Here is a 21,745-nt window from a genome sequence, read left to right as displayed (position 1 = left end):
TCCGTATCCAAATAATCCATTGTTCTATTGCGATCTGTATATATGGATTACTCCATTGAGCACAAATCAGAATCTCCAAAACAAGTGATTCCTATGTGTTATAGTTTAGAAACCACATGCATTATCAATTTCTTAACACTAATAATCACTCGAATAACCAGTCTGAATAAAAAATTTCAAATCCCATAATTTGGGTAGTAAAATATTATCAGAAAAAAGGTGGTCTATACAAAGCAAAATTATCAAACAGAAGTATCCTTAAACACCATAGGTTGATTTACTCCCAGAAAAAGATAAAAAGAAGTATTATTATAACGTAACTAATATGGAATTTAATTTAAGGGTAAAAAGAAAATAGAAAAAAAATTTGATAAGTAGTATTTATTTACATGAATTGTTGTAGCATGTGTGTGTATGATTGGTGAGTGTGAAGAGACACAGGAAACACAGTTGTAGAAGTTTATATAAGGCATACACAAACAAACTCTTTCTCCTTCGTCCTTCTTTCTCTCTCTAATTCTCCAAAGCAAAAATGCCCACTCTGTTCTCCAAACGCCTTCACCTCTGTTTCTTCAAGCTCAAATACCCCACCATTCTCCACCACCCTCACCCTCCACCTTCCACCGACAACTCCACCACCTTCACCCACCCATCTTCTTCTTCCGATGACGACGACCGTTCCTCCTCCACGGAGCCTGACTTTGCCTCCGTCTTCGCCTCCCAGCGCTTCTTCTTCTCCTCCCCGGGCACTTCCAACTCCATCGTCGAATCCCCGGACACCCGCACCTTCGTCCCCACGGGCGGCGGCGTCACAGTCCCCAAGTATTCCCTCAACCCCTACGTGGATTTCCTCCGCTCAATGCACGAAATGATCCGTTCACGCCAAGTCGACATCACCCAAGACTGGGACTACCTCCACGAACTTCTCCTATGCTACCTCGCTCTCAACCCCTCTCACACCCACAAGTACATCATTCGCGCCTTCACCGACCTTGTCCTCCAACTCCTCTCCTCCACCCCCTGTCGGACGCACAACAGCCACCACCACCGGCGCCACCGTAGCCTGTCCGGAAACTTCCCCTAAACAAAAAAAAAAAAAACATTAACTCATTAACACGAGGTTGGTTCGTTTCGAGTTATTTTATCTTACCAGATAAAGAACATATTGGCGGTTGTGCGATCCACTTCATGGGATTCTTATTTTTTTCTTAGTTTTCGTATCTTTGTCTTGGGTAAAAGTGGTACCAGAGCGACGATTGTATTTTGATGATCAAAAAGAGAAATTTAGCGAAACGAAGGACAAGCAGGTGTGTATTTCGATGAAGCTGTTTCGTTATCATGTATTAAAGAGTATATAGTGCTGCTGCTTCTTTCTTTCTGTTCCTTATTATGTAAAATAACTAAAGTATACTATACTGTCTCTGGGTTTGAAAGAAAAAGCGTGGTGTAAAATTTGTTGGAGTTTTTGTGTGACGTTGGTGATGGGGATAGTGGGTGACAAGCAGTGTTGGTTTATTGTCCTTGTGTTTGTTGCTGTTGGCGCTGTGTGTGTGGTCCTTATAATGGTATAATCAACTAGACGAATAGCAGGGGAATTCTGCACACTAACTCACGAGCACCTTGCTTTTCTTGTATGTAGTAAGGTACGATGGTGGGCTTTGTTTTGTCTCTCCAGCCACATGCCCTCCACACAGATATTAATTTCCTCACAACGCAATCATGATTTTTAATTTTCAATAGTAAAATGCAGGTATGTGAGTATCTCTATGATTTTACACATTGAGCTTAATATGCAAGATGTGATTTTAGGTTGTAGAGACAATGATATTGATCCTTGATGGAAAGAAATTGGAGCGTGTTCGTGGGAAGGATGAAAAGGAATATTGGGATAAATTAATGGAGGGAGAGGGAGTTGAGGTTGCAGTTGCAGGTTGGTGGCAGGACTTCCTTTTCCCCCTTCTTTTCAGCTTTTTCACCCCATGAAAATAATGCACCCATCAAAAGCAGAAACAAGTACAAAAACAATCAAGGACGAGGGAGAGAGGAAAACTGACAAGTGACAACAAAAAACAGAACTAGATAAGGTTCTTTACCAAACTAGCTATTAAAATTGCTTAGTGAATAACAACAGCCAAAGAAACAAACAGTTTAGTGAATCTGATGTACCAAACTCAGTGCTGTGTCTTCCTGCATATTTTCATTCCCTTGTCACATGTCCAGTTTTCAATGTCTTTATTACTAAGCCACACTATGATTTAGCTCATCAGTTGGTAGAAGACTTGTGTTCCACTCCAAACCCTCTACCTTAAACATCAAATTTTAGTTTACTTCTAAATTCTTTACGTGCCTCTTCGGTACTGAATGGTCTAAGTCCCTCAATTCTTATTAATAAAAAAAAAAAAATACAAAAACCACACAACCAACACATGCACAAAGATTGGCTTTTGCCAATTAAAAGTACTAACTATCAAACACTGCAATAATACTAAGGCAATTATAAAATCAAAACTTGCTTCAAATCCCCAGTTTGTCTTCAAAATATATGTTTACCATGACCAAGAATTACTTAGCGTGAGCATAAAAAGCTTTTTGGGGGTTTACTCTACGTAATAATTGCTATTTATTTAATTGCCCCTGTAGGGGAAACCTGGGGACAAACAAAGAGTATCCAAAGAGAGCTTCAACAACTGCGGCTAAAGAATGGATTAAAAGTAGTTGGTTTAGGTAAGTTCATATACCGGACTATTTGTCTTTAAGTGTATGCATTATTATTATATGCCAATGTTCATTTCGACGACAAGTTTATATGGCATATATATATGCTAACTTAGAGTGGGAGTAGAGAGGGTTTAAAATATTCCTACGCGAGTATACCAACCTCCATATACACTTCTCACTTTAACTAAATAAAACAACATTCTTAATGTACTAAATCATGTTTAACGATAAAACATGTCTGGTAAACACCGCCAGTGACTTAATTAATAGCTGTATTAGAAACAGTAATGATAAGGACTGCTCTAGAAAAGCCAAAACACGCAAGATTCGAATGAAAACAGGAACCAAGTATATATCGTATACATTTTTCTGTTTGTTACGAACCATTTGTTTAAGATTACTTTTACAAAGTTCCCCTTTTAACAAAGCCTTTACTTCTTTTTTTTTTTTTCAGGCACATTATTTGTTAAAAGAAAAAACTCGATTGTTGTTAAACTTTTAGCCGCTCTCCCATATTTTGGAAAAAAAAAAATCCACTTTCTTACCATAGGTAAAAATTCTTAAATCGGTTAACTAAGTTAAACCGTTTGACATAAAATGTAAGTACACAAGTTTTATGATTACACTCTTGCCCTTTCATTTCAATATATTCTCTTACATTCATCTTTATAAGGTTCGTTTTTGTAAGATTACGGTATACGTATATTAATTCTTTTGTAAGAAGAATCTACTATTGGGATTCAGGATTCGTGACTGAGAAATTGGATTCAATGAATTATTTAACTTATGTTTGATGGGTAGTTAGTTTGGATAGAAGACAGCACCCTACGCAACGTATCTTTCTGAAAGTGATTTTTCGATTTAGTTAGATCCCTTATTGACCAAAGATGAAACGCAGCACATCAATGGTTCAATCATAAAATGTGGTAAACATGTTTTATTATATGGTTCAAAATAATAAAACATAAGAAATATTACATGTACAGTAGAACACAATTACGATTAAGAAATAGAAAAGAGAAATACGATACGAGGCATATAAATATTGCGACAAAATATTATTAAATAAACACACCAAGATTGAAGTTTGAACAGGATTTGATGCTGTGACCCCTTCCATAATTGAAAATAATGGCAACGTAGAGGAGAAGTTAAAAATAGAGTCCAATATAAACATCTTATATTAATTGAATACATTCGAATCAAATATTGTTGCAGATACAAATCTTTGAAGTGGATCCCTTTACCTACACACTTCACTTCACATAAGACATGCATATTTGAGTAAGTAAAAAGTTAGATAACTAAAATACGAAAATGACAAAATCTCTGGTTGTTGGATAGTATATATATAAGTTTACATTAAACAATACCTTTATATATATATATATATATATGGATTGTGGGAAAAAAAATACTATAGTTGTAATGAGAAAAATGAAATGTAAAGGGATAAAATAAAACATAATAAACCACATAATGAGAAAAATATAAATAGGAAAACCTTTATGATAAAAAATGTAACAAATGAGTATATATTGAATATAATTCTAATACTTTTTTAGTTAATTCATTTTCTCGCAAAACAATGCAAGAGGAGTTCATGAATTGATTCATATTGAATGCAAACTAAGAAATCAAACAAATTTTAAGACAAAAGGTGGAGAAGTTCTAAACTTAAAGGTATTATTCATCATTCCAATTGCAGTATATCCTGATTAATGTAGATTACTGTGAATAAAAAGTTTAATGTTTGTTGAAGATCAGAAACATAAATTATTATGGATTATTCTTAATGTCTCTTATATCAACATATAAGATAGTTCAATTTAGAATTAACTCAACGTCTATGATTTTCAACACACCTTCTAACACCAGTAACATGTTTAAATTTATAGGATAAATTCTTAATGACTCTCACTAAATAGACTCAGTAATATGATATTTATCTTTATGTATATGTATTATAAATTGATATTATTTTTTATCAATGCAAGATCTTTATCATTAATAATATAATATACAATTATAAGAATATTAAAGAGATAAGAAAGAAAAAGAAACAAAAATATGTATAGTAAAAGCTAGTTGCTAAAGTCTAAAATGACCTGGCTTTGAAAAAAATAACCTAAAAGTAAAAGTCATTGATCAAAAAATGTTAATGACAATTGATTAAATTTAAAGTAAAAAAGGTAATTAAAAAACTAACTCGAAATAATTAAATTGATTTGAATTCCTAGGAAGCAGAAATGGAAATGCAAGAAAGAAAGGTATGTTGTTTTGCAGTTAGGAGTGCTGAAACAGGACACATCGGGAGTGATAAAAGTGGTTTTGTATTCTTTTCAAAATCCTGTTTTATCTTACAAATCATGTCCTTCTTTTGTAGGGCTATATAGACTTCTAGGTAGCCACTGTTTTTGTTTTCATGCACAACGACAACGTCCATTGCATGTTTCGTGCTCCATGCTTCTATCCATATGCTTCGTTTATATTTATAATACATCTGCTTTTTTAAACTTCTCTCATGTTTCTTCATTTATGTTCTCTGTTATCCTTTTCTCATTTTTACTTCTTTATATACGCAAATAATTGTAAACAAAATTCATTTGCAAATTCTCTACAAAAGTTTAAACTAATTAATCAATAAGTATAAAAATGAAGCACTTTATATTTTCTGTAAGAAACGAAGGATATGAATATTATCTGTTAACTTTTTTCTAGTTTCAGTGATAAATTGTATATATTTAAAAACAACGAAACTATTAGTTTCTTATCTCAGATTCTGGAAGTGCAGCCTCCACACATAGTAAATACTTGCTAACGAAGTGTGAGAAGGTTATTCATCAAAATATAGCAAGAAATTGTTGAGCATACATGAGGAGTTGATGATGTAGTCCTATAATTGATGGCATCACGAATGTTTCAATATCTGTCATAGGTGGAAACAACAAGAGTTCGTGGTGCAATTTCCATTAAGCTCAATGACATAACACAAAAAGGTGATACTCATTAGATCGTTTGAGCAATTGGCGAAAAGAGGAATGATACAAAAGGACAGGTGTTAGGCCGCTTTCTCCAAAACATAATGAAATGAATTGTTAAGCTCGCACGATTGCCATGGTATTTTTTCTTTTAATTTGTCATTTCGTATAACTTTGAAGAAAATTTGGCATCATTGAAGTGTTTTTCTTGGCCTCTTTTTCGTGTATGGTTTTCATGATCGTGAAATAAAATATTGTTATTTTTATTTTTTTCTTTTCATGATAAAAAAAGTCAAATAAAAAAACTTTTTATTTAATTATCAACTAAGCAATATAAGAATAAACCGATGCTTACTTAAGTAGCGCCAACTTGGAAATTTGAAATGGTATACAAGAAAACCAAACCTGGCTGAAAAGAATGTACTCTGTTTTCCGATCACCATATCCATGAACGCGGCCTCTCCAAACCTACTTGGTTCTTTGTTGGAGTCAGCTGTTTCAACCCGCTCTTCCCTGCTTGGCCGTGCGGTCCACGCGCTCATCCTCAGAACCCATGACACCCCTCTCTCCTCCTTCCTCTGCAACCACCTCGTTAACATGTACTCCAAACTCGACCGTATTAACTCAGCTGAAATCCTTCTGTCACTCACCAATCCCCGCACCGTCGTCACCTGGACCTCTCTCATCTCCGGCTGCGTTCACAACCGTCGTTTCACCTCCGCGCTCCTCCACTTCAGTAACATGCGCCGCGAGTGTGTTCTCCCCAACGACTTTACGTTTCCCTGCGTATTCAAAGCTTCGGCTTCGTTGCACATACCCTTTACTGGAAAACAGCTTCACGCCCTCGCCCTAAAAGGAGGAAATATATCGGACGTGTTTGTTGGGTGCAGCGCCTTTGACATGTACAGCAAAACCGGCCTTCGAGTCGAGGCTTGTAACATGTTCGACGAAATGCCGCACAGAAACTTGGCCACGTGGAATGCGTATATTTCCAATGCAGTTCAGGATGGCCGGTGTTTGGATGCAGTTTCCGCGTTTAAAAAGTTTCTTTGTATGGGTGGAGAGCCAAATGCGATAACGTTTTGTGTGTTTCTCAATGCGTGTGCTGACATGGCGAGTTTAGAGCTCGGGATTCAGTTACACGGGTTTATAGTTCGGAGCCGGTACCGGGAGGATGTCTCTGTTTCCAATGGGCTTATTGATTTCTACGGAAAATGTGGGGACATGGTGTCATCTGAAATGGTTTTTAATAGAATTGGCAGTGGCAGGAGGAATGTTGTTTCCTGGTGCTCTATGCTNGNTGCTCTTGTGCAAAACCACGAGGAAGAGAGAGCGTGTATGGTCTTCCNGAAGGCAAGGAAGGAGGTTGAGCCAACAGATTTCATGATATCGAGTGTACTCAGTGCGTGTGCGNAGCTTGGAGGGCTTGAACTGNGCAGGTCAGTTCATGCTCTTGCTGTTAAAGCATGTGTCGAGGAGAATATATTTGTTGGGAGTGCACTTGTTGATATGTATGGAAAATGCGGAAGTATAGAGAACGCAGAGCAAGTATTCAAAGAAATGCCCGAGAGGAACCTAGTCACTTGGAATGCAATGATAGGTGGATATGCACATTTGGGGGATGTTGACATGGCATTGACTTTATTTGAGGAGATGACACTGGGCAGCTTTTGTATAGCACCAAGTTATGTTACACTAGTTTCGGTATTGTCAGCGTGTAGTAGGGCAGGGGCAGTGGAGAGAGGTTTGCATATATTTGAATCCATGAGAGGTAGATATGGAATTAAACCAGGCGCCGAGCATTATGCATGTATTGTGGACCTTCTTGGGAGGTCTGGTTTGGTAGATCGTGCATATGAATTTATTAAAAGAATGCCAATTCTTCCCACTATATCTGTATGGGGAGCTCTACTCGGGTCTTGCAAGATGCATGGGAAAACAGAGTTGGGGAAAATTGCAGCTGAGAAATTATTCCAGCTAGATCCTGATGACTCTGGCAACCATGTAGTGTTTTCCAACATGCTTGCATCTGCTGGCAGGTAAAAATTTACAATTTCGATAACTATGTTTCCTTCTTGGATAGAATGAACAAGTTAGCTGAATTGTTCGTTCTATTTGGTAGAATAAGCTGTCCCATCCAAATTAGTCTCAAAAGAATTTACCTTCTTTTTTATTTTTCTGCATCTAGTAGGATAAGGTTTGTATTATTGTTGTGGTGGTTTTCATTTTCCCGTGTTTCTTTAGCATGTTTAGCTAGAACTAAATCTGTCTCTTCCTTCTGAATTAACATTGTTTATGGTTCTTTTGCTAATGCTTGTAATTGCTAAATGCAGATGGGAAGAAGCAACTATTGTCAGGAAGGAAATGAGAGATATTGGAATTAAAAAAAATGTTGGTTATAGTTGGGTTGCTGTAAAGAACAGAGTCCATGTTTTCCAAGCAAAGGATAGTTCTCATGAAAGGAACTCTGAAATTCAGGCAATGCTAGCTAAGCTCAGAGGGGAGATGACGAAAGCTGGGTATGTTCCTGATACCAACCTATCACTTTTTGATTTAGAAGAAGAAGAAAAGGCTTCAGAAGTATGGTACCACAGTGAGAAGATTGCTCTAGCATTTGGCCTCATAGCTCTCNCTCATGGAGTGCCCATACGTATTACAAAAAATCTTAGGATTTGTGGAGATTGTCATAGTGCCATTAAGTTCATNTCAAAAATTGTTGGAAGAGATATTATCGTGAGAGATAATAATCGTTTTCATCACTTTAAGGATGGTTGGTGTTCTTGTAAAGATTATTGGTAATAGTTCCATACTCCCATTATTTTATCTGTTTCATATGCGTCTAAGAATATTTTTGAAACAACACATCAGGTTCTCTTTACCCATGTTGATGGTGAATGCTGATCAATTGTTACTTTCACGGTGCATCTGCCATTTTCTAATAAACTGTGCAGGGTTATTGTACCATTCTCCTAGTGTGTCCCTTCTGCATAGGTGCTTATTCAGGGTGTTTACATGGTAGGGTTTGACAAGGGATTCTGCATAGTGATTTATGTATGGGACAGGCTGATTTGACTTTGGTATGTGTTGTGCTATAGTTAATATATCTTCTGCCTTGGATGGGGGCATTACATATCTTTTGGTGGTTGAGGTGGGAAACAGACAATTTTATCCGATTGTTACCAATGTTGCTATAAATTTAGTGATTCAGTTTATAACTTGGTGTGGTTCAGGGCACACCTTAATTTAGGGGTTGCAGTGTGGCTGTGAGTGGATTTGGGGTGTTCAACATCTGATGATGTCAAAACAAGGTGTTCCCATACAAGCATGGGAAATGAATAGAAAGTGTTGTATGGGGAAACATTGCAACAGCTGCTCCAGAGCCTAAAAAGGAAATTTGAATAATGGAAGAAGATGGAAGTAGCTGCTCCAGGGCACGCTAATAGCCCCAAAGGTCTTTAAGGTGTGTTCCACACTTCTGAAAAGCCTAAAAGACCCTCCTTTTCACAATGAAACAAGGAAAATAAGTCAAATGTGTCATATTAGCAAAAGTGGTGACGCCCAACGCCACATGTTATACACCGTGCGCGCACTCAGACGGAAGAAACTATTTGTCCCACTGGCACTCAGCTTAGATGACCACTAGGAGGTGGCACCCGGCTTGAGGTAAGTGTCGGCCAGCCTTGGGGACAGATTTCCTCTCTACCTTCATGGTGCTAAGCTTGATTCAAGTAGCGCCTAACATAGGTAATGTTTTGGAAATCTTAAATTTGACCTTCTATCTCTACTTTCACGGATTTCAATCTTGCTTCACTTGATCCAAGTGCTTCCTGTTCAATTATTAGACAAAAATAATGGGAATTAGTGATATAATTAGATGAGAGTAAACTAATATCCAATTACTTTAAAAAATAAAAATAAAAATGAGGACTAAGTAAGTTAAAAGCTAAAGAAAAGTTTATTTTGTTGATGTAAAGTAACTAATAATAATGGTGAAAATTAACAATGGTCAAGTCACTTCATGCCAAACTATTCTAAATAGAAAACTATGTCGAATGAGTGAGTCAACATTAATGACAGATCCCATGACCAATCTGAATACGTTGTTATTCTACCATATTGAAATTGAATGTTGAGTATATATAGTATTAAGATTATTGATGTGATCTATCGTCAATGTGGACATTCAAAGAATATAAAGTTTTATCTTTAAGAATATTTTGGTCGACATTTGTAGAGTGTGAAGTTTTCTCTATATAAATATTCTAGTATGAAGTGATTTGGTATTGTACAATTTGATAACAACATCCCAGCTCTGTTGTAGTCTTCTTCTCTGTAACAGTAGATAAAATTGGCTGCAACCTTCTTGTCTATCTCTTACCACTTTCCATCAATTTTATCTGCGGGTTTACTTTAATTGCATCTATACAAGTTTCTTTCCTCAAAGTTGACCTGATCTTTAATTCCCATAGGAAAAAAATATTCCCATTGAGTTTCACTGTCTCATTTGTCTTGCCACTATTTCACTGTGTTAATGTTTTTCAATGATTTGGCTTATGCAACTTTAATTGTCAATAGTACCACGTATTGAAATAATGATGGTAGGAAGTAAATTAGTGCCCAGGTGAGTTTCCAAGAAAGAAAATTGAATCGTCAATGGGCACACTTGAATAGCAAGTCCTGTATAAATAGAACTTTCTGTAAATCAGACTATATTACAACCACAATGCATATTACAAATTGTCATCAACAGTATAATAGTGTGCATCAGAATGGAATAATATCAATAACCTATTCACTTTGATACTACTATTGCTGGTTATCATAGTCACGTAGTAATATCTTAGCTAAAAGAAGTACAAATATCAACACTGTTTTTACAAAACAAACCCTCATCTAGTAAGGGAAAAACCATGGGGCAAGAGTAGAAAAGTATTCTCACTAAGTGGAAGAAAAACTACAGCCTCTCTAAATACAAGTAGAGAAAGAATACACTCTCTCATAATAGAATACCCTTGCTTCTAACTCCCTCAAATGAGGAGTCACTCTATAGGAATGCATCAAGCTCATGGACTGACTTGCTATTTATGGTAAAAGGATGAAAATGGTTATTAGTTAGCAAGGTAAAAGTTTGTCTGCTTCCTAACCAACTTAGTTGCATAGAATTGCATGATGTACAAAATTTTCAACCATCTATGTTTTACTTTTATGCCAAAAAATTGGGTTTACGTGGTTTCACAGTCATCTATGTAGTTTAATCTTATTTAGCACTATCATACTTTATTGTGAAGTGGAAATATTGAATAATTGGTGATTATGTTATGCATATATGTCATTAATAGATTTCTTTTACGTTAGGAAAACTCTTGGGAGTCTAGGAAAGATTTTATTTAGACTTTCAAGTTTGATAATTCTGCATAATAGTAAAACTTAACTTGTATAGTGGTCATTTTCGTTGCTATTATTCTAGATATTGAATGCACGCATTCTTCAAGATCAGAAGAGAATAGAAACCATAGATTATATCCACAAAAAAAGTGGCATTCTAAATAATTTCAGAAGTCTGCAGCGTAAGTAACAACATTTCCTTTATTTTCTTCCGAAGTAGTGTTTATTTGAGAATCGCAATCTGTATCACAAGGACCACTGACTTAGCCATTAGAATCCGCCACATGAAATCAGGATTCAAAAGTAAGGCTTTCAGCTTCCCGTCTGACTGATTCAAACAGCACGGAGGACAGGTACCTCTCACCAAAGCTTGGGAAAATAACCTGTACCATATCAAAACGGAACTGTCCACTAAGTGAAACTTCTAAAATAATGCTCATGACTAATTCTCAGTTGTCATCATCAAAATTAAACAAACAATATATTTAAAAAAAAAAAAGGATTCTGTTGCAAGTTCTTAACAGACATTTGTACAGAAAGACATCAACTTACAACAACTAGTTTTCCAGCATTTTCTGGTCTTTTTGCTATCTTAATGGCAGCTGCAGCTGCAGCTCCAGATGATATTCCAACCTACAGTAATATTTCAAGTATAGATTCAACAAACTGTACAGGTATTATAAAATAAATTTGAAACATAAACCTATGGGTTTCCAAAAACATAAAAGAGTCAAAATAGATAGCCATCATTTGGAGGAATAGGCTCAATCGTTGCTGTTTTAGAGCTTTAGAACTTACGAATAGACCCTCTTTAAGTGCAAGAAGCTTTGCAGTTTCTATTGCTTCATCACTTGATATCTGCCAAATCACACATCCATTGATTTAATAAATCTTAAACTGTTAGAAATATAAAAAAAATCGAAAAATAATTACAATTATGACAATTGGAGTTAACGAGATACAAAGGTGCCATTCAAATTTTTCTCGACTCTGGACTTGTGCAGGGAAGGAGAGAACCATTGTACTTTGTAGGATATTATATAACAGAAGGAAAATGTTTTTTTAACTTTTTTTCACACATAATCTATAGTTAAAAAGTTGTTAAAAAAAACGAATTAATAAAATAGTAACACATAATATATAATCAAAATGTTATTAAAAAAAATTGTTAACATATCATAATTCGTAATAGAAAGTATAAATGGTTCGTAATAGAAAGTATAACTAAATACGCACCAAAATGATAATATAATAAAAAAGTTGTTAAAAAAACATTTTTAATAAACAGTATATATCTAAAGATCTTTATGTGTTAATAACTTTTTCCTAATAACTTTTTTGCAACGGACAAGTATTGTTATTTTATTGGTTCTTTTAAATTTATTTTTTAAAAAATATTTGAAACAAATCAATTTAAACCATGCGCAGGTTATTAAAATGTTCTCAAAACAATTGTTAAAAAATGATTTTCCTACACCTAAACATGAAATGCTTGATTTAGTTGGAAAAATCGGCTTTGCTCAAACCAAAGTGGGCATAATGCATCAATATCAGCAAATAGATATTAAAACAAGAAACACCCAGTAGTAAACCCATATAAAAATAATTTTAAGCTATTTGTCAATCATCATATGAAATAATAAACAGAGTTTTCACATTGTTTCGCAAAACTGCGCTTTGCATTTCCAAACACCTTGAGAATAAGGTTATAATATTTCCTTACGTATTATTCCGTTAAGCCTTGAAAAATATAATGACTATTCAAAAGCATTAAAAGCTTACTTGAACTACTTCATCTAAAAGACTAACTTCCAATACTCCTGGGACAAAACCAGCACCAATCCCTTGAATCTTGTGTGGACCTAGATGTTCAGAATGCCAATCTGCTTATCAGCAACAGCTTAAAGAGCATGTTCTTATCTCAACTTTTATTTTTTATTATAAAGAAAAACCATTCAGAGGGAAAACAAACAGGAAAACGTATAGGAACAGACTAATAATTTAGAGAGATAACTTCTCAGAGAATGAACATATTAAATTTCTTTAAGGAAAGCATGTGATAGGGCAAGTTCTATAGAGTGGATTAACATATTTAAGAATCACTGTTTTGTTTAAGGGTTGTTCTGTTTTTCTAAGAAATTTTAGAATTAACTCTGTTTTTTTTTTTTTTTTTTTGAGTGTGGTTAATAATGTGTTAATACTCACCAGGTTTTCCTCCTGAGAGAACTGGACTTTCAACTGGTTCCACACCATACAGCTTCATAAAAATAAAATAAGTACATAAAGAAATAAAAACAATCATATCCAAAATATATCTCCCCATTCTCAGGAAAAATTACATGCACGCTTTTATTAAATTATATTTAAACTATACAAATTTAAAAACCAACCTTTATATTAGGATTCTGGTCTTTAAGAAATTTTCCTGCACCAGTTATTGTGCCACCAGTTCCTATACCACTAACAAGTGCATCAACTTCCCCTCCTGAGCCTTCCCATATCTCTGGACCTGTACTTTCATAATGTACCTACAAATAAAATGATAACATAATTTGTCACCTAAGCTTTCAAGCATTCACTGCTACAGTTACAGAACAAATTTGTAGATCACCTTAGGATTGGCAGGGTTTTCAAATTGCTGAAGTATATAGGCATTGGAAGTCTTAGCTAATATCTCTTCAGCTTTCTGAACTGCCCCTTTCATTCCTTTCGCAGGATCTGTCAGAACCAACTCAGCCCCAAAAGACAGAAGAATGGTTCTTCTTTCAAGACTCATTGAAGCAGGCATTGTAATTATAAGCTTGTAACCCTTGGCTGCTGCCAGGAATGCTAAGCCAATGCCAGTATTCCCACTCGTTGGCTCAATCAGGATGCTCTTCAGTAAAATAAGATAACCCACATCCAACATAAATTATACACCAAATTACTACAAACAATTTTATTTTATTTTCTCTCGTCCAGTGTTTTTTCTAACTACCACAAATCCTTAAAAATAGGTTATCAAAACATTATCTTACTATTCATATGACATCGCTTTCATATACAAACAACATAAATATCATAAAAAGCTGCTTCACTACTGCTACCCAATTCAATGAAATTTCTTTGTACTAACCTGTCCAGGTGTGATAATCCCTTTTTCCTCCGCATCAGCAATCATACTAAACGCAATCCTAAATTTAGCGTCATAAGAACAAAATCACCAAGTGATTCCAAAACATCTGAAAGCAAAAACCAAAACTCAAGTGATTGCAGCAAGATGAAAGAAATCGAAACCATTATACCTGTCTTTTACACTTGAGCATGGCTCCATCAATTCTAGTTTGGCAGCAACCCGGGCAAAAGAACCGTCCGCGATTTTATTCAGATATACTAATGGAGTTTTACCGATCAACTTCATCAAATAAAACAACATACATCACTATGTATACGAGTTACAAACACCAAAACAAGAAAACAACACTTTAAGAAAACACATTAACAATGTGATAAAAGAGCAGAAACTCACTTCTGTAACATCTTTGGCAATTCCAAACTTTTCAACTGCCATGATATCAGCTCTCTGCAGTGATGAAAAATAAAAAATAAGAAAAAGAAAAATTAGCATACAGATGTGCTTCAACCCACAAAACAACCAGTCTATCAGTAGAATATGAACTATTTCCTAAAATATGAAATTCACCAAGTTTCCTATTCTCTTTGGCAATTAGCCTTAAAAACTTCGGTTACAAAAGTATTTAAATTGGTAATGATAAATTAAATTGGTCATTGGTGTAGCGAATGTGATGAAGAGAAAACCTGGTTTAGATGCCTTGGGAAATGACAATATAGCAGAAGCCTAGCGTGTGACCTTGTCCATATTAAGTAGAGATATTATTTTCTTTGTTTTGAAAATTCTTCTAAAATCATTGCTTCCAGTTGAAGGATTTTGAACATTGCCAACTTCTCGTCCACATAACTTTCAAAAGCATTTTATATGCAAAATTTGAAACTAGCATTGGATTAGATAGAAACGCCATTTTCAGTTTTTATTTTACTTTTCAATTATGATTCTAAACACTGAATTTAGAACAAAAAAGAAGGAAAATGCATTACTGTATTTGGACGTCATTCACGATATTTTTTTTTTCTTATTTTGTTTGTACTATAGAACACAGCATAGTATAGTTAAGGACATACACATCGTGATAAACACAAGCATAAAATGGACCACCTTTCAAGATGATTCATTTATTGAGTTAGTTTAATATTTTATTTATAGTCAAATTTATTGCAAGTCAGAAATATGTTAGAACCTCATAAAAACGAAAAAAAAAACAGATGAAAAATTAATGAAAACAAAAAATATTTATCAGTTATCTCAATGTATTCATTTTCTGTTTTTTTTTGTCAATCAAAAATTTGTTTTTAAACAGAAAACACGTGTTTTTACTTATTGTTGATCACAGCATGTATGTGTTTTTATTAAAGAAATCAATTAAGTTGGCAGTTTTATTATGAATTTTCATTTTATATAATATATTATTTAACTTGTTAAATTTTATTAATCATTTTATTCCATCACAACAATCTTATATATAATATTTCTTTTAATTACATAAAAATATATAATTTTATTAACTAAATAGTTTTTATCAATATGTTCTTTATATATTCTCTCACTATCTTCAAACTGATTCTTCGTTTATTTTTATTAAGTTGACTTGCTTCCTTTCTATATGATTTGGTTTGTGTTCTTCTGTTTTCGGTTAAAGTTGCTTGTACTTTTATCTTCTTCATATTCTTTTTAAGAAAATAATTTTTCTTACTTCCTTCGTAATATCAAAACTATGATGTGACAAGAAATTTATATAAAATATACATATTGACATTTTAATTGTATGGGATAGGACAATGTGATACAACAAACATGGTTGTAGCTTTTAATATATTTTACAAGAAACTTTTTTTCTATATAAACAAAAAAATATTATAATTAACTATATCATAATCTGTACTAACCGGTCCATTTCGGCAAGTTTTGTATGATTGTTTGTATATTGCCGGCAAAAATTTATCAAAACGAGTTCATAGATTATCTTTTTTAACGCACTTCACGTCATTATAGGCAAAGAAAATTATTACACTAAATATAATAATAATAATATAGTTTCTATATGAGATTGATGTTAATTTATTCTAACAATATTTCATAAAAAAAAAATATTTATGGTCTAAACTATGACACTTTAGTTAGTTAACATTGTTATTATTAAGTTATATTATAAGTTATAGTTACTTAAAAATTAATTAATTAAACCGATTAGAGATCAATCAATCTCATCTTATCTTTGATTGATTATATGTGGAGTAAGAAACTGAAATGTTTACTCCTTAAAATAGCAATATCACAAAAATTATATACAGTAATAATTTAAGTTTATTAGTTAACATAAAAATAATAAATACGATTATGAAGGAAAGAAATATTTTATAACAATAACAATTTTCAACTTCTTTTGGAGATTATTTATATTAATGTAACTTATTTGTATATTTTTTTTAATGATATTAATTTTTACTCAATTAAACAAACTCAACTTTTAGCAATTAAATTTAAGTTCTTTTAATTATTATTGATAGTAATAATTAAGAAATAAGGATATATACTTTTTTTAAACTCAAGCTTATTTCTATTGAATTTTATCATATATGAAAACGGATATTCAAATTTTGGACAATATAAAATCTGAAATAAAGCAAATTATACGTAGAAATATGCAATTTTTGATTTAATTCCAATAATTGGGCTTTTCAATCACGATTGAGGTTCTAGGTATGACTTCAATCAAAACTGGATCGTTGCGTAGGCACAACAAATTTTCATTAAAATATGGAGTGTTCCTTCGTGCTCCTTACCTCCTTCTTCCTGTACCTCCAATTTTACAATTTTGTCCTTCATTTAATTCAGTCAAACGTATTTAACGATTACTTAATTATGTCTAACTCCTAACAACTATTCCTAACTACTAATAACTGTTTGACTATAAACCCTAACATGCACCCCCCTCACCTTCTTCCTCTTCATTTGAGTAGCATTTTCTTCCGTCACTCACTATTTCATTGGTTTGAGCCGTGGTGTATTGGTGTTGTTGATCGGTGCTGTGGTGTGGTGATCGTGCTGTGGTGATCTTTCGTGGTGGGTGGAAGAAGATATAATGCCACAGGAAAGGTTAGTCTCAGAATCCAAATAACCGCACTTCGAGCAACGGTTATGGCTACCGCCTCACGAAAGGCGTTTTGACACAGCCGCATATGGAGTTGCGGCTACTGCTAACCGCAGTACGAGTTGCGGTTGCTGCCAACCGCAGTACGACTTGCGGTTTTGTGATTCGCTCCTTTGGCCGTTAACATGTTTTGTATGATATATTATATGTATTATGTGTATGATTTATTGTTTATGTTATTTATTGATGATAAGTATGATTGATGAATGATAGTTTTTGCATCTTCTCCATTGCACATAAACTCATCAGCTCATTTAGAACCATAGCATAACCCAAAAGCGTAACTAGATATGTATATTTTGATTCGTGAATTTGTAGATCCTCAGAGTTTGTAATGTGGTCACCTAATGTGGTTTTGGTTTCTATTTTTCTCTCATCCTAACCGCGAGTGCTTCATGATTGTGTGCATTTTTTTCCTTGACCTTTCTTTTATAGTTCCATTATTAGGAATTTGTATCTCTTTATACCAGTTCAGCTCCGGTACCTGTGTTAATTAGTCTTACTGTATACCAGTAGGTTTGTAAAAACTCATTTTAATGTGGTTTCAATATGTATCTCTTTTTGTGCTTCTCCCCTTTTGAGAATTCACACGTTTCATTGAATTACTTTTTTCTTCATATGCATGGCTATCAGATAAGTTAAAAATTGTGGTATCACTGCCCAGATGGTAGTATCATTTGCTGTTGGATGACTCAGCTGTTGGTAGTTCACAGAGAACACATGGACCTTTATCATTTAAATTAACTCAGTTGCTGTGTTTTTTTAGATTGAGTTTTTCTTTGAATTTTTTTAAGTAGAATTATGTTTATTATAGTCTGTTTTTTTAAGTTGAATTTTTTAATGGGATAAATAATGATAATTACGAATCATAAGTAATTATACTTTTATTACATATTAAAAAAAAGACGTATTTGTAGTTTTCACATGATTAAATATTGTTTTTATTTGTATATCTTAGACTTTGAATTTCAGTGTTGAATCGTTGGAGTAAATTTGCATGGAAATTCTTTTAGGATAAAAAAAGATAGAATAAATGTGATGAAAAGAATACGAGTTATATCTTGGCATAGGATACGAGTTATACGAGATAAGGGGATGAAATTTTTAATTCTGTGAACTAATTGTTGAGAATTGGATGGAATTTTTAATTATGTTGGTATATGAATAATTAAATTTGAATCTTAATTGTTATTAGGACTTAGCCGCACCTCCCAGGTGCGGCACCCTCAAAAGCACCCCACCCCCTTCCTCTGCCGCATCTTCGAATGACGGCAAGCCTTAGCCGCACCTCCCAGGTGTGGCACCTCTACTCACTCCCTCTCCGATCGCCGCATCTTCCAATGGTGTCTTTCTGTAACCGCATCTCCCAACAATGGTTACTCACAGCCGCACCTCCCAGGTGCGGCACCCCTCATCCGCGTCTCCAGATGCGGTTCTGCGAGATCGCACCTTGAACCCAGACCAAATACCCAACCCCAACCCGATTCAATCATAGCAGAAACAACAATGCAACTCCTCTCATATAAGCAACATCATCACATAACAACTATCCTAATACAGCTTCAACAAAAACAACATTTAAGCAACTAACCTGGACGTCTGCTTATGAAGTGCTAGATCTCCCAAATGATCACTGAGAAGAGGAAAATGTGAATGTTCTTCCTGGGCTAAGTAAAAGAAGAAGGGGGTGTAGAGATCCTGTGAAATGCGGTTGGAAAGGAGAATGGGAAAGAACCATTTTTCAATGCATCATCTTTTTCGGTGCTTTTTCAAAATCAAACTTTTTATGGGTAAAATTAGAAATAAAAAAAGAATGGGAAGTGCAGGACGAGGTGGGTGAGGTGCAGGAAGGAAAACTCTAAAATATGAATAACTAAGGTCATTTCATGTTAAATTAAACACTTGAATATTTTTCAAATATAAGAGTATATGTTTTTAATCTAATAAAATTCATCCGATTAAGTAAGAAATACTAAATATATGCCTTTTTTTAAGTTTAAAGATAAAAAGATATAAAAATACTAAATTCATCATTTCTTATACATGTCAATATAAGAAATAATAGATTGAAATTTTTTCAAAGGAGAAAATTCACTTAACTATCCGCTTTAATAATATGATAATATACATTAATACTTTAAAGTTAAAAAATAATATATATAATTAAATTACTATTATTATTTTGAACTTTAATTTCTTTCTAGATGTGAAAAATATTAGGATTACAGAATTTGAAATTTGAAATAATAGAAGTTGAGCGTGAGAAGGGTAGCTAGCTAGGCTTGCTCCAAAGACAATTAGGGTTTTCACGTGAATAAATAGTCGATGTCCCCCATTAAGGTGCTACAACACTCATACAAGATGCTTCATTTATATTCGTCATTCATGTCTCCAGATTACCCAATTATCAATCACATCAAGCTATAATTCCTTCCTTCAGGTTTTCTTCTTTACTTGGAGTGTAAATTACGTGTTCAAGTCACCCAAATTTGCTACTTCTACAACAACCTTAGATGCTAGCTAGGCCAAACTTGGAATATTTAGAAATGGAATGACAGCAATAATGTAAGCATGAACGGAGACCTTTGATGGTTCATGATATATATATATATATATATATATATATATATATATATATATATATATATATATATATATATATATATATATATATATATATATANTATATATATATAAGGACCCTTGGACAAGTAAAAAGTAAGAGGAACCTTGCCATGTCTGCGTCTTACTCACAAAAGAAGTTTCACTGATTTTGTACAGCAGATAGCTATTTCGCTTTTACTTGAGACTTAATCAACGTCTGTGCAAGTCACATTTGGACTCGTTTTTTTCTATTTTCTTGTCTTCTCATTTCCCTATAAGAATATTTCATTATTCCAATTCTGGATTACCCCCGGAAATGTGATCAAATTTATAGATATATTTGCGACGATTGTCCTAAAATCGAAAAGCCATTTCACCATACAAGGGGCACTAACTTGTGACCTGAAGACCATGTCATGCATGATGCAACCACATTCCTTACTAGCCCTGCTTGTTTTGACACTTTCGCCAAGCTCAAGCATCATGATCCACAAAACACATCATATCACATCCGTTTGAAGGATTTTGACATCAGAGAAACAATGGTGAGGGTTCAGACTACAAACATAATCGGAGTAGAAACTGGATGTCCTCGTGGAAATGTCGAATGTGAAATCAAAGTAATCCAAAGCAAAGTATGAGTAATAAGAAAAGTGGAGTAGCAAGTTGTAACTCGACAGTGTAAGCTAGCTTAACATGTGAGAAAAGATTCCCTGCCTCCATGTGGTCTTCTTTGCAACCACCTATCTTCTGTGTTTCTTCCTACTTTTCTTGGGTTGTTGAGTAGTGTCAATACTTTTTTCCTACGATTCATAATTGCAATCTCTTTCCTTCATATTTTATTTCAATTACAGAAATAATATTCTACATACTAAATACATACCACAAACTAAATTTAGTCGGCAAATTCTCCTACTAGCTTCTAAACCTGGTTTACTCGCGTTCTTTTCTCTGCATCCTTATAATATCGGCATTTTATAATAAAATATATGAAAAATATTTTTGAAAAACATAAGAAAGCATCAATACTTTCTACATTAGTAAACAGAGGATTAATTTAGAATTATTCTTTAGAAGAATGCCACAAAAGGAATAGTAAGATACCATGGTTGAATGCGGTACTAACAAAAATACCATAGTTGGGCTATTAGGAATGCAAAAAACTACCCATCAAAGATTCCCTGCCTCCGTAGTGGTCATTGCAATAACTGTATGTTCCAAGTGCTTTCTTCCTTCTTTTTATGGATACTCATCAAAGATTCCCTGCCTCCTTAGTGGTCTTTACTACCAACTCACGTTCTGAATGTTCTCTTCCTTTATATGGGTTGTTGCGCTCGGATTAATTAGGTAAGTAGCGTGAATGCGAATACTGTTCCTATTATTCAGGAATACATAATTGCTATCTGTTCCCTTCATTTTTTATCCCCAACCGATATACTGTTACTGTTCCACCAAACCAAATACACATCCCTGATTTAGCTGGCAGGATTCTCCCAACTTTCCTTCTCCACCTATGTTTACTCACATTTTTTTTTTCTCATCATCTTAGGCTTTGGGGAAATAAAAAGGTAATTGTTAGTCTTCCTACAATATTCTCTAGTTAATCTTCCTAACATTTCATAGAAAAATATATTACATATAAAACATGTGTAACATCTTAAACACATTAACACTTCATGCATTTAATAAATAAAGGGTTAAATACTAAAGATTTAGAACTATTCTTTGGAAGAATGCAGTACTAACAAACACCATAGTCCGGTAGTGCGAAATCAGAACCCCTCATCAATG

At 34.0% G+C, this 21,745-nt stretch overlaps 3 protein-coding genes across 4 annotated transcripts; 2 read left to right on the top strand and 1 right to left on the bottom strand.

Annotated features, from left to right (window-relative positions):
* The first annotated feature begins 450 nt into the window (after positions 1-450).
* On the top strand, positions 451-1,374 carry LOC106780189 (transcription repressor OFP12-like). Its single transcript, XM_022776907.1, has 2 exons — positions 451-1,120; positions 1,213-1,374. Exon 1 carries the CDS (start codon positions 533-535, stop codon positions 1,082-1,084), a length of 552 nt encoding a protein of 183 aa, XP_022632628.1. The 5' UTR covers positions 451-532; the 3' UTR covers positions 1,085-1,120; positions 1,213-1,374.
* A 4,671-nt stretch (positions 1,375-6,045) lies between these two features.
* Positions 6,046-8,528, top strand: LOC106780185 (pentatricopeptide repeat-containing protein At4g14850-like). The gene is made up of 2 exons (XM_014668443.2): positions 6,046-7,738; positions 8,033-8,528. The coding sequence occupies exons 1-2, from the start codon at positions 6,147-6,149 to the stop codon at positions 8,496-8,498; spliced, it is 2,058 nt and encodes a 685-aa protein (XP_014523929.1). The 5' UTR covers positions 6,046-6,146; the 3' UTR covers positions 8,499-8,528.
* A 2,677-nt stretch (positions 8,529-11,205) lies between these two features.
* LOC106780182 (cysteine synthase) lies at positions 11,206-15,026 on the bottom strand. Of its 2 annotated transcripts, none has more exons than XM_014668439.2 (11): positions 14,883-15,026; positions 14,593-14,646; positions 14,369-14,478; positions 14,200-14,257; positions 13,696-13,959; positions 13,475-13,612; positions 13,290-13,341; positions 12,867-12,946; positions 11,883-11,942; positions 11,637-11,717; positions 11,206-11,467 (listed from the first exon to the last, which is right to left on the bottom strand). In XM_014668439.2, exons 2-11 carry the CDS (start codon positions 14,632-14,634, stop codon positions 11,375-11,377), a joined length of 978 nt encoding a protein of 325 aa, XP_014523925.1. In that variant the 5' UTR covers positions 14,635-14,646; positions 14,883-15,026; the 3' UTR covers positions 11,206-11,374. The 2 variants fall into 2 exon arrangements, with proteins under 2 accessions (XP_014523925.1, XP_014523926.1); XM_014668440.2 differs by lacking the exon at positions 14,883-15,026 and adding an exon at positions 14,767-14,869.
* Between the last annotated feature and the right edge of the window lie 6,719 nt (positions 15,027-21,745).

This window comes from Vigna radiata, unplaced genomic scaffold (assembly GCF_000741045.1).
Source record: "Vigna radiata var. radiata cultivar VC1973A unplaced genomic scaffold, Vradiata_ver6 scaffold_374, whole genome shotgun sequence".
NCBI lineage: Eukaryota > Viridiplantae > Streptophyta > Magnoliopsida > Fabales > Fabaceae > Vigna > Vigna radiata.
Note: the sequence above shows the minus strand (reverse complement) of the source record. Positions and strands in the feature narration are given on the sequence as shown.

Bases quoted from the DNA above. Each gene is read 5' to 3' on its own strand.
- LOC106780189 (XM_022776907.1), top strand. From the start codon at position 533: ATGCCCACTCTGTTCTCCAAACGCCTTCACCTCTGTTTCTTCAAGCTC.
- LOC106780182 (XM_014668439.2), bottom strand. From the start codon at position 14,634: ATGGCAGTTGAAAAGTTTGGAATTGCCAAAGATGTTACAGAA. The intron at 11,943-12,866 runs GTAAGCTTTTAA...GTGATTTGGCAG, and splicing joins TTTTAGATGAAGTAGTTCAA to ATATCAAGTGATGAAGCAAT. The intron at 11,718-11,882 runs GTAAGTTCTAAA...ATATTACTGTAG, and splicing joins CACTTAAAGAGGGTCTATTC to GTTGGAATATCATCTGGAGC.